The sequence below is a fragment of the Aquarana catesbeiana genome, linkage group LG07, assembly GCF_042186555.1.
Source record: "Aquarana catesbeiana isolate 2022-GZ linkage group LG07, ASM4218655v1, whole genome shotgun sequence".
NCBI classification, from domain to species: domain Eukaryota; kingdom Metazoa; phylum Chordata; class Amphibia; order Anura; family Ranidae; genus Aquarana; species Aquarana catesbeiana.
The window spans coordinates 107,415,693-107,429,472 of record NC_133330.1 but is presented as its reverse complement, the minus strand read 5'-3'; the positions used below and the strand labels follow the sequence as shown (position 1 = coordinate 107,429,472).

Sequence of the window (13,780 nt, the reverse complement as noted above, 5' to 3'; positions counted from 1 at the left end):
TCCCCAGCCCCTCCCAGTAATCTGTCCACAAGATCCGTGATGTGCCGAACCCGAGCGCCCGGTAGACAACATACTGTTCGGCGCTTCAGGTCTTGGTTACAGATTGCCCTCTCTGTCCTTCTAAGAATTGAGTCCCCTACCACCAGAATCTGTCTTTCCTTTCCCTTTGCTGCCCCCCCACTCTCACTGGAGGAGTTCTTCCCCTGGCAGCTAGGAGAGTCCCTCATCTCCAGCAGTGCTGGTCCCTGACTGGTTACACCAATGTCACTCAATGGAGCGTACTTATTGGGATGCTCCAGTCCTGGATGGGCCTCCCTGGCACTTCCCCCTCTACCCCTCCTGACTGTCACCCATCTACTCTTTGCTAGTGCCTGCACCTCTTTGTCTCCACCCGCCTCTGTGCTGGCCCCTGCCGGCACCTGCCGTGTACGTTCCTGGCTCACCTTTAGTATGGAGGGAAATGTGATGGAGCCATGTGATACAATTACAGTAGGAAAGATAATTATTTGATCCCTGCAGATTTTGTACGTTTGCCCACTTACTAAGAAATGAAGGGTCTATAATTTTTTATCATAGGTGTATTTTAAATGATAAATATAGAATATCAACCAAAAATCCAGAAAAAACACATGATAGAAATGTTATAAATTGAGTTGCAGTACAGTGAGTAAAATAGGTATTTGATCCCCAAGCAAAACAAGACTTAGTACTTGGTGGAGAAACCCTTGTTGGCAAGCACAGAGGTAAGACGTTTCTTGTAGTTGGTTACCAGGTTTGTACACAGATCAGGAGGGATTTTGGTCCACTCTTCTTTACAGGTCTTCTCTAAATCTTTAAGGTTTCTTGGCTGTCGCAACTCAAAGTTTCAGCTACCTCTATAAATTTTCTATAGGATTAAGGATTGGAGACTGGCTAGGCCACTCTATGACCTTAATGTGCTTCTTCTTGAACCACCCCTTTGTTGCTTTGGCGATATGATTTGGGTCATTGACATGTTGGAAGACCCATCCACGACCTATTTTCAGTGTTCTGGTTGAGAGAAGAAGGTTCTTGTCCAAGATTTTACAATACATGGCCCCATCCATTGGCCTGTTTCCACCTTCGTGCTCGACTGTAGGCATGGTGTTCTTAAGCTCATAGTCAGCTTTTTTCTTACTCCAAACACGGCGAGTCAAGTTAATGCCAAAGAGCTCAATTTTGGTCTCATCTGACCACAGCACTTTCTACCAATCCTTCTCTGAATCATTTAGATGTTTATTGGCAAACCTCAGATGGGCCTGTACATGTGCCTTCTTGAGGAGGGGGATCTTACGGGTGCTGGAGGATCTCAATCCATTGCGGCGTATTGTGTTACCAATGGTTTGGTGACTGTTGTACCAACTGTCTTGAGATCATTCACAAGCTCCTCCCGTGTAGTTCTGGGCTGATCCCTGACTTTACTTATGATCATCCTTACACCATCAGGCAAAATCTTGCATGGAGCACCAGACCGAGGGCGATTGATGGTTATTTTTTATTTCTTCCATTTGCGAATAATCGCTCCAACAGTTGTCTCTTTCTCATCAAGCTTCTTGCTAATGGTCTTGTAGCCCATTCTAGCCTTGTGCAGGTCAACAATCTTGTCCCTGATGTCCTTTGACAGCTCTTTGGTCTTGCCCATGATGGGTAGGTTTGAATGGAAGAAAGATTCTGTGGACAGGTGTCTTTTATACACATAACAGGTTGTCGTTAAGAGCACCTTCTTAACCACTTGCCTACTGAGCACTTAAACCCCCCTCCTGCCCAGACCAATTTTCAGCTTTCAGTGCTCTCACACTTTGAATGACAATTAGTTAGTGATGTAATACTGTACCCAAATGAATTTTTTGTCCTTTTTTTCATACAAATAGAGCTTTCTTTTGGTGGTATTTGATCACCTCTGGGTTTTTTATTTTTTGCGCTATAAATGAAAAAAGACCGAAAATTTTGAAAAAAAAAAAACGCATTTTTCTTAGTTTCTGTGATAAAATTTTGCAAATTATTAATTTTTCTTCAAAAATTTTGGCCACAATTTATACTGCTACATATCTTTTGTAAAAATAACCCAAATTAGTGGATATTATTTGTTCTTTGTGAAAGTTAGAGAGTCTACAAGCTGTGGTGCAAATCATAAAAAATTGATCACACCTGATGTACTGGTGGCCTATCTAATTTCTTGCGACCCTAACAAGCCAGGAAAGTACAAATACCCCCTAAATTACCCCTTTTTTGGAAGTAGACATTCCAAGGTATTTAGTAAGATGCATGGTGAGGATTTTGATGTTGTCATTTTTTTCCACAATTCCTTGCAAAATGAAGATTTTTTTCCCCCACAAAATTGTCATTATAATATGTTATTTCTCTCACATGGCATGTGTATACCACAAATGATGTCCCAAAATACATTCTGCTACTCCTCCTGAGTATCATGATACCACATGTGTGGGACTTTTTCACAGTCTATCCACATAGAGAGGTCCAACATACAGGGAGCACCATCAGGTGTTTTAGGATTATAAATTACATATCAAACTTGTTGACTACCTATTACACTTTTGAAGGCCCTAGAGCACCAGGACAATGACACGTGACACTGATGTGGCACTGGTGACAGATGGCACTGATACGTGGCACTGATGGCACGTGACACTGAGGTGGCACTGAAGACAGATGGCACTAATACGTGGCACTGATGACACGTGACACTAATATCTGGCACTGATGACACGTGACACTGATGTGGCACTGATGACAGATGGCACTGATACGTGACACTGATGACACGTGACACTGATAACAGTTGGCACGTGACACTGACAGGTGGCACTGATGACAGATGGCAATCATACGTGGCACTGATGACATGTGACACTGATAACAGATGGCAGGTGGCACTGGAGACAGTTGGCACTGGAGACAGTTGGCACTGGGGACAGATGGCACTAACAGGTGGCACTGGGGACAGATGGCACTGATAGGTGGCACTGGGGACAGATCGCACTGATAGGTGGCACTGGGGACTGTTGGCACTGATAGGTGGCACTGGGGACAGATGGCACTGGGGACAGGTGGGCATGTGTGTTTGTGTGTGTTCAAACACTCACACTGCAGGTCGCTCTCCCTCCTCACACGCGGTCTCTGTGTGAGGAGGGAGAGCCGGCAATGAGAAATGATCTCATGTGTTTACACATGAGATCAGCTCTCATTGGACACTCCGATCGAGTGCTAAATAGCCGCTGTGATTGGCCATTTAGCATGATCTGTTATTGGCTGTGTCCAAGGGACATGACCAACACGGATTTTCCCCGATACGCGCCCGCGGCTGCGCGCAGGGAGGAAGTAAACAGGAGGATGTCCAGGTCCCTCCCGGCAATTAACGCCGCACTGTAGCTGTCTTTCGGCTATAGCACGGGCACGTAGTGGTTAAATTGACAGGACTAAACTGTGTACCACATGAGCACATACTGTAGCCACTCTGTGGGAGCCAGAATTATTGTTGGTTGGTAGGGGATCAAATACTTATTTTACTCACTGAACTGCAATTAAATTTATAACATTTATAACATTTGTATTATATGTTTTTTCTGGATTTTTGGTTGATATTCTGTCTCTATCATTTAAAATGCACCTATAATAAAAATTATAGACCCTTCTTTTTTTGTAAGTGGGCAAACTTACAAAATCTGTAGGGGATCAAATTATTTTTCCCACTGTATCTATAGTTTTTCTAAATTTTTATCAATATTTTTATTGCTTATTGTGATTTATCTGATGCAGAGAAATTAAAATTTTGGGGACCATTTTGTTGTTAACAAAATGTTTAGTTCCTTTTTCACACTTCTTTTACACCAAGTTGTACAAGTTATGATGAGGCGTACTTTCTCATCACTGACCACCAGATAACCAAAATGTGAGTGATGTAAACTGCTTGCTTATAGAGGTCCAGATGATAAAATGACGCTCAGATTATACAAGTTTTGGTCCATGTATGCACCTCAAAGTTGTTGGCCCATTACTGTAATGGACGCTCTACAAAACAATTGTAAGCCCTAGGTGGGAGGAGTTGGAGCAGTGTCAGTGACCAGGTAGCTTTGTTAGTAATTATAGGTTTTGATGATCTCAGGATGCTTTATCTACTTTGATCTAAAGTGTAAGCAGGGATTCCTAATAAGGGGGTACAGGCAGGCCTTCTGTATGGGGCCTGTGCTCATTAGGTCAACAGAGGGCCCAACAGGGGCTGCCTGTAAGCATCTCACAGGTCGCCAACTTCTAAACCCTGGGTGTTCCCTTTTTCCTCTCCTCATCCCTAACTACAATACCCAGAATCTCCCACAGCTGTCAGGCAAAGTTCACTGCATGGAAAATTTAGAGGATTAGCCTTGCAGAGGGTGCAAAAACAATGCAGAAAAAAACAAAATGGAGGGTGCAAAAACAATACAGAAAGTGAACTAATGGTTAGCGGGCACGTCCCCCTTCAAGATGAAGCTTCACTCTAAACGCTAAAGATGGGAATAGTAAAAAAAAAATGTCAGAGAGCACTGGGTGGCAGGGGAATGCAGGAGTGCAGAGTGGAGTTTAATTGGGGATGCAGAGAGTGCAGAACGTGGAGAAGTGGGGAATGCAAAGTGTGGGGTAATGGGGGATGCAGGGACTGAAGAATGCGAAGTAGTAGGGAGAGCATGGATACAAGTGAGGTGTAATGCAGGTTCAGATTAGAGTAATGGGAGATGCAGGGGTATAGAGCAAGATGTAAGGTACGCTGTGCAGGACCCCCTGATTTCTAAGGCCCTACATGCCTTAGAATGCTAGGTACACACTATCAGTTTTTTTTTATTCAACCCAGTGAGCTGAACGAAAAAAAACTGAAGAGCTCGGAGGAGCCTCTGTACTAACTATGCGATGGCTGCCAGCGCTGATCAGATGTTGATCGGATGCTGGTTTTCCAGCATGCTTGTTCAACAAAAGCCGGCCTTTTGGCCAGCTTCTGTTGGACATGCTGGTGTACACAGGGTACGAATGTCAGACAGTTTCTGTTGAAACGGCCGATATTTGCCCTGTGTGTACCAGGCTGAAGGATATGCAAACAGTTAAGTACACATTTACAAAACATATCTGTGTACTGTCTTACCTGACAAAAATATGTAGTCCTGTTCAGTCAGTTTTCTGATCCAGACACCCCTATTATACACTACACAAAGTCCTGACTATTTACTTTTATTCAGGGCAGCCAATGCAATAAAAATTGGTCAAGTATGTGATTGGATAGTAAAACTCCCTGATGTAGTAATTTGCATGTTTCATCCTCTAATCAGCAAGCTTTATTTGTTAGATTCACAGAACTGTGCACAACAGGCTTATAAGCTAAAAGTGCAGCCCTTCCTCTCTCTATCTAAGGCCCCACTCTTAGCGATTTGGAATCACAAGGGAATTGCTGTGATTCTGCTCGCAATTCCAAATTGCATGGCAAACACTGCAAATTGCGCAACGTGTGTTTGTGTGCCATTCATTCTAAATGGCACCCCCAAATGCAGTGCAATTTTGCTGCGATTGTCACACCACAGAATCAAGCTGCAATCACAGCAAAATGCACCTTTAAAAATTGCGTGAAGCTTCTCTCCCAGAAAAAGAGCAGGAGCTTCTTTTGGGCAACAAACGCGCATAGGGCAGCACATTGAAATGAATGGGATGCCCTATGCGTGACATGCGAAATCGCATGAAATCGCCCACACAAAATCGGGAACAGGAATGCGAGTTCCCGCTAAGCAAAATGTGAATGGGGTGTAATGTGCAGGAGATAACAAAGGGCTAGGCAGATTGAAGTACTCTTTAAAAAACCTAATTCAATACTTTTTAATCAATATGTAACTAAATGGGTGTCTTTTACTGTATATCTACATATGCTTACATAATAAACATCTGTGTATTGTACTACATAGTTTGACGTTTACCATTTAATCTTTTATTGGTTATGACTTTGATAAGAGGTAATCTTGGGTGTGTAGTTACTGTATAGTCCCAAGAACATGAATATACTTTATCACTGAAGACTTGGGAATATACAGTGCCTTGCAAAAGTATTCACCCCCCTTGGCTTTTTACCTATTTTGTTACATTACAGCCTTTAGTTCAATGTTTTTATAATCTGAATTATATGTGATGGATCAGAACACAATAGTCTAAGTTGGTGAAGTAAAATTATAAATATATATATATATATATATATATATATATATATATATATATATATAACTATTTTTCAGAAATAAAAAACTGATAATTGGCATGTGTATATGTATTCTCCCCCTTTGTTATGAAGCCCAAAAAAAGGTCTGGTGCAACCAATTACCTTCAGAAGTCACATAATTAGTGAAACACCTGTGTGCAATCTAAGTGTCACATGATCTGTCATTACATATACACACCTTTTTGAAAGGCCTCAGAGGCTGCAACACCTAAGCAAGAGGCACCACTAACCAAACACTGCCATGAAGACCAAGGAACTCTCCAAACAAGTAAGGAACAATGTTGTTGAGAAGTACAAGTCAGGGTTAGGTTATACAATAATATCCAAACCTTTGATGATCCCTAAGAGCACCATTAAATCTATTATAACCAAATGGAAAGAACATGGCACAACAGCAAACCTGCCAACAGACCAAAACTCGTGGACCGGGCAAGGAGGGCATTAATCAGAGAAGCAGCACAGAGACCTAAGGTAACCCTGGAGGAGATGCAGAGTTCCACAGCAGAGACTGGAGTATCTGTACATAGGACAACAATAAAATAGAGCTGGGCTTTATGGCAGAATGGTCAGAAGAAAGCCATTACTTTCAGCAAATAACAAAGTGGCACGATCTGAGTTTGCGAAAAGGCACGTGGGAGACTCCCAAAATGTATGGTCTGATGAGACTAAAATTTAACTTTTTGGCCATCAAAGAAAACGCTATGTTTGACGCAAACCCAACACATCACATCACCCACAGTGAAACATGGTGGTGGCAGCATCATGCTGTGGGGATGTTTTTCAGCAGTCAGGGCTGCGAAACTGGTCAGAGTTGAGGGAAAAATGGATGGTGCTAAATCCAGGGATATTCTTGAGAAAAACCTGTACCACTCTGTGTGTGATTTGAGGATAGGACGGAGGTTCACCTTACAGCAGGACAATGACCCCAAACACACTGCTAAAGCAACACTTGGGTGGTTTAAGGGGAAACATGTAAATGTGTTGGAATGGCTTAGTTAAAGCCCAGACCTCAATACAATAGAAAATCTGTGGTCAGACTTAAAGATTGCTGTTCACAAGTGCAAACCATCCAACTTGAAGGAGCTGGAGCAGTTTTGCAAGGAGGAATTGGCAAAAATCCCAGTGGTAAGATGTGGCAAGCTCATAGAGACTTATCCAAATCGACTTGGAACTGTGATAGCCGCAAAAGGTGGCTCTACAAAGTATTGACTTTAGGGGGATGAATAGTTATGCACATTGACTTTTTCTGTTATTTTGTCCTATTTGTTGTTTACTTCACAATAAAAAAAAAAACATCTTCAAAGTTGTGAGCATGTTCTGTAAATTAAATGATGCAAATCCTCAAACAATCCATGTTAATTCCACGTTGTGAGGCAACAAAACACGAAAAATGCCAAGGGGGGGGTGAATACTTTTGCAAGGCACTGTAAAGCCTTTTTAGTTACTGTATTATGAGTTATGAATTTTCATTTGCATAAAACGATTGTTCATAACAGTGTTTCTCAACCTTTTTTCAGTCAAGGCACCCTTTAAATTTATGGAGAGTCTCAAGGCACCCCATTCTAAAATGTAAAAAACTATTCTAATAGTTTTACATAATGCAGCAACATCAATACACGTAAGACACCCAACATTAGAGGTGATTTATTCTTCCACAGCAAATATACTTTTGCACACTGGTACTGACTGGTATTCCAATGTTTCTCTTCTCCCTCAATTTCTGTCTATCAGTCATTAATGTCACCCCAGTGCTGAGGTAGAGGGTCACAGAAGGGTCAAAGAAGGATGCTGTGGGGGAAACAGACAACCTCCTTATGAACTGATGATGTCATTGTTTGTTAAGCTCGATACACACTATACAACTTTTGTTGTTAGATTTTCTTTAGATTTGCCTTCAACTATGTAGTGCAAGGGCCTGCCTGATTGCATACAAATTGAAAGTGTTTACGTTTGGCCTCATATTATATGGTTTTTGGAAATCTAAAAGAAAACTATTGTATAGTGTGTATCCAGCTTTAGGATGCCAGTGTCTAGAAAGTCATAATGGTGCATAATGAAAACCCGTGGCTTTGTGTAGCTAAAAGGTAGACTTGATCTACCCACTGGCTTCTATACAATTTTTGATCAATTTTTTGAGACTTTGCCAAGGCACCCCTGAAGAAACCTCAAAGCACCCTGGTTGAAAAAGACTGGTTCATAAGACATAAGAAGATGTATGGAATGGATCCTGGTTCATAAGACATAACAAGATGTATGGAATGGATCCTGATTCATAAGACATAACAAGATGTATGGAATGGATATCACAGTCTCTCCCAGCATCCATTATCAATTAAAACAGCCACTGATTATCACACAAATGGCACACAAGCATTTCAAATACTTATGATGAAATACAATTTGCAATAGAATAACCAAAAGACAGCAAACTTATTACTGAAGGATCTGCAAACAAGGAAAGTATACACATATACAGTCGCATACTTCACATAGGTAAGGGCAAGTACATTTCAGGTACTTTAATTTTTTTAATTAATTACACAAAAGGGTAAACTCACCACCTAATGCTCTGAGATAATTATTGCCAAGATATACCAGGTTCTCCAAGGATGGGTTAAACTGGCCTAAAATTTTCTGCAAGGAAAAAAAAAAAACACAGTGTACTGACCAGTATTGGTGTGTGATGTACCTAATATCTACCTTGTGATCATATAATATAGATTGACGTTCAGGCAACTGCATATACACAGACACACAAGCTTTGTCTGCCACACCTCACCGGTAAAACAGCTGACTACTTTACATTTTGTAACTGTACATAAAAAATTGAACATAAATAATATCACAATAAATCACAAAAATATTGTTTGGTATTCTTTATTTTATACTCAAGATCATCCCTTTTTCTAATTCCATATTACATTCTAACAGATAAATTTCATCTATATTACAGGTTAAATGTTTACATGATCTAATGTGGATGTATTGGCACGGTGGGCTCACCTTATAAGATCCAATGGTTGATGTATAAATTGATTCCATTTCCCGAGCCATGGCTGCACTCCTAGAGCCAGCAAGGAAGACGGGGTATTTCTGCCAATGGAGTTTGGACGTTGATCACAGGCTGCAGGGAAGAGAGGGATGGTTTAATAATTCACCAGGTACAATGATACCTGATCATTCAAGTAACAGAACACCCAAGAGCTTAGTAAGTGCTCTGCTAAAGAGTGCACCATTTGATTATCTGGGAATAACTGACAGGAGAGATGCAGTCTGTTCCTCCTACTATAGGATAACACAAGAAAGCAGTTTTTGTCCCTGTACCATGTATGGCAAACAGAATCTGTAATTTAGCCAGTGACCACTGTATTCTATAGGGGAATTCAATAATGCTGCTGCAGCTCTTTTCTAGCGTTAATGCCTCTTTTTAATGTATTGTGCCAAATTCACAAAGCATTTGTGACACTCTTGGTTCTGACAGCAACTTGTGCACCAAATTCAGTTAGTTCTAAAATGCTCCACTTTTACATTGTGTTGCAATGAATGCGTCTGATTCAAAATAAATTACCAACATGTTGTATTTAACGAAAATTGAGCGAATTATGACCAACTCTCTTTTGGTGAACAGAGAGAAAAAGTAGCACAGATAGATCTTGCGAAAGTGTCTCACATGTTTTCTAAAAGTGGTGCAGGCTGCGCCAAAATCAAGTACAAGCTCTAGACAGGTACATGACTACGGTGCATTCTGCACCACTTTTAGAAAGCATGAGAGACAATTTTGCAAACCTATCTGCACCAGTCTTTATGAATTCCAGGGTGTATGTAGATGGAAGAACACATTCTCTGGAATTCATAAAGACTGGGGCAGACCGATTTTGCAAAAGTGTCTCTCATGCGTTTTAAATGTGGTGCAGAATGCACCAAATTCATGTAAATGTCTAGAACTTGTACTTGAATTTGGTGAATGCCGCCACACTTTTAGAATGCAATCGAGACACTTTCACAAAGTCTGTCTGCGCCAATGTATGCCAAAAGAGAATTGGTCTTAATTGGTTCTACTTAAGTAAGATACAAACTGCCAGTATTTTATTTAGAATTTGGTGCACCACAATGTAGAAGTGGAGCATTTAATGTGCCACAATGTAACACCAGCACATTTTAGAACTACCTAAATTTAGTGCGCAAGTCGCTGTCAGAACCAAAAGCTTCATGAAGTAGGCACAATATAAGAAAACATAAGTGTTGCAGCAACCCCCCATTGTGTACTGTATATATCCATTCAGTTGTATCAGCCTCTCAGTGATTCTGTGGGCACCATGTCTGATACACTTGAAAAGCTTTTTCTGTAGAATTTTCTTGCCGTTTCTTTTTATGGGGTAGGTCTCCAGGTGGTTCCCCAACTCTTTCCAGTCCTACTGTGAGCCAATCATGCTCTAGTGCATTAACCCTGATAATCCTGAATCAGATGCCCTTTTATATACCCAACATCTAAATTGTTCTCCTGCAGTTAAACACACCAATTTTCATCCCCTGTCTAATTTTTATCCCACACAATCTAAAGGCCCATGCCTTGAAACATTTTACCGCATGGTATACTCTGAATTATTGATGATGTGCCAACAGCAACATAACCCCTATAAAAATCACAATTTAAAATACCCAGAAAGATTAGCCCTCAATTTATTGAAAACCAATGAGAATGTTATCATTAAATCAGCAGATAAGGGCGGTAGCATTGTGTTGCAAAACTGGGTAGACTACATCAAAGAGGTCATTAGACTACTCGGAGACTCGCAAACCTATACAAAATTGCAAGAGGACCCCCTACCTAGTTTCACTATTGATGCTACAATTTTAGTTAACCAAGCCACCAAAGATAATGTAATTACCAAAAACGAAGCTTCATTCTTGGTTAAAAAATATCATCAAACTCCGTATTTCTATCATTTACCAAAAGTACATAAAAGCACTACCAACCCCCCTGGCAGACCCATAGTTGCCTCTATGAACAGTATTACTAGTGGTTTTTCCCAGTATGTAGACCTTTTTCTACAACCTTTTGTTTCCAATTTACAATCCCATATCAAAGATGGAATACACCTGCTTGAATTATTAGGTCCATACCAATGGGAGCCCAACTACATCTGGCTCTCACTGGATGTCCAATCATTATACACATCCATCCCCCATAATGTCGGCATGCAGGCCATACAACACTTTATGTCAGAAGACCCATCTATTCATCCAAACCAAGCTAAATTCATTCTAGATGCCACATTCTTCTGCCTGACTCACAATTATTTCATATTTGAAGACCATTACTACCTTCAAACCCATGGCACTGCCATGGGCACCAATTTTGCACCTTCATATGCCAACTTAACTATGGGTCTTTGGGAAACGCGATACATATGGGCGAATAACCCTTTCATGGCCAAAATTATATTTTACGGTCGTTATATTGATGACATCATTATTATCTGGGACGGTAATACCGATGATATTGAATCTTTTGTTTCCCATTGTAATAATAACAACATGGGCCTATCCTTTACATCTGTTCACGATAAAACACATCTAGCATTCTTAGACCTTGATCTATTTCATGATACTGGTCGCATCCATGCAAAAAATTATTGCAAACCCACTGCTGGGAATTCCTATCTGCACTACAATAGTTGCCATCACCCTCGTTGGTTAAAAAACATTCCAAAAAGTCAACTCTGCCGTCTCAGACATAATTGCACCATGCAGTCAGACTATCAGACACAAAGCATAAATCTCAAACAAAAATTTATTGAAAAAGGCTACCCTTCTTCACTCATCGAGCAAGCCTACACCACATACGTCAATCCTGATACTCATACCCATAAAATGAATTCATCAAAGGACATTCGGTTCACGACTCAATTTCATAACAAATACAAAAATATGGAACGCATAGTTCATAAACATTGGCCAATACTACTGCAGGATCTCCATCTCAAAAGACAGTATACCAAATAAACCTAAATTTTCATATAGGAAAGCACCTAACATTAAGGGAAAGATTGCCCCAAGCAAACTCAAAAAGAAAACAAATACGTCATCTTCACTCTAACTCTTTTTTATGATTGGGATGTATCAATGCCGCAGACCCCTTTGCCTTACATGCAGTTTTGTACAACATGGTCAAAAAACATTCACGATTAAAAATAAAACATACAAAATTTCAGAATTCTACACCTGTTCTACAGACCATGTAGTATACTGCCTGACCTGCCCCTGCGGCCTCCACTATGTAGGTCGAACTATACGCCCCCTACGCCAGCGTTTTGGAGAGCACCGCCGATTCATCGAGGCCGGTAAAGACCATCATAGCATCCCACGACATTTCACCCAACATCACCCTAAATCTACCGTAGGCCTAAAAGTATGGATCATCGAATCCATACCAGCCACTCTCCCTGCGGCAGAGAGATTTAAACGTCTCTGCCAACGGGAGACTTATTGGATATACGCTCTTGACGTACTTTCGCCTGGAGGTATCAATGAAGAATTGGAAATTAGCACCTTACTCTAGATGATACCACATTTAACATACAGACTGTAATATTATGGTTCATTTATCATTCATCCCTCCTTATTATCATATCCATACGTCATGGTGTTTGCCTGTTATACATGTACATATCTGCCATCTGTCACAATCAAATACTATTTGTAGAGCATCCATTACATCTTATTACCTATTCCTATAAGTTAATTCCTTATAGTAGATTTGTGACCTTATTTGCGGGTGTGTAAATGCCCGGCCGCCCCTGTAACACACTCGCATACTTATTTACAGTCTATTATTATCTATTATTATCTATTATCGTCAGAGTATTGCTACAGGCATAATCTGCACTATTTGTATAAGTATCCACCACCTCCTATTATCCTTCTGTAGTTTATAGACGCCCAGCCGCCCCTGTAACACTTCTATATTCTAGTACACAGTTGAGTAATACCTCTCACCGTGAGATTATTGCTACAGGCATAATCTGCACAATTCGTACAACTTGTATAAGCATCCACTATTTTCCTCTATCTGTCTTTAGTGTATAGACGCCCGGCCGCCCTTGTAACACACACCTATACACTTATTCATAGTAAAGTAATATTCATCACTGTTTTATCATTGTTACAGACATAATTAGTAATCGCTTATTCCTTTTTTTTTTTTTATCCCCTTACAACAGATTCATTACTTTATTTGCACGTGTACAGATGCCTGGCCGCCCCTGTAACACAGGTGTATAGCTCGCCAGCTGCCCTTGTAACACGGCTACATATTTATTTATTATTTATTCATTGTTAATTCAACATTAGACTTACGACCTTATTTGCATGTGTACAAACACCCGGCTGCCTTTGTAACACGTGCACATAGATGCCTGGCTGCCCCGGTAACACATGTGTATATACGCCTGGCCGCCCTTGTAACACGGCTGTAGATTTATTTATTGTCAACTCAACATTAGACTTACGACCCTA

At 40.7% G+C, this 13,780-nt stretch overlaps 1 protein-coding gene across 1 annotated transcript in view; it reads right to left on the bottom strand.

Annotated features, from left to right (window-relative positions):
• BAIAP2L2 (BAR/IMD domain containing adaptor protein 2 like 2) overlaps positions 1-9,345 on the bottom strand; it is a 181,466-nt gene extending 172,121 nt beyond the window's left edge. The window contains exons 1-2 of the mRNA XM_073592602.1: positions 9,266-9,345; positions 8,821-8,896 (exon numbers count right to left, since the gene is read on the bottom strand). Of these exons, the coding sequence (XP_073448703.1) occupies positions 8,821-8,896; positions 9,266-9,316 (127 nt within the window). The 5' untranslated portion in view covers positions 9,317-9,345. The remainder of the gene's footprint in view (positions 1-8,820; positions 8,897-9,265) is intronic.
• Positions 9,346-13,780: the final 4,435 nt, after the last annotated feature.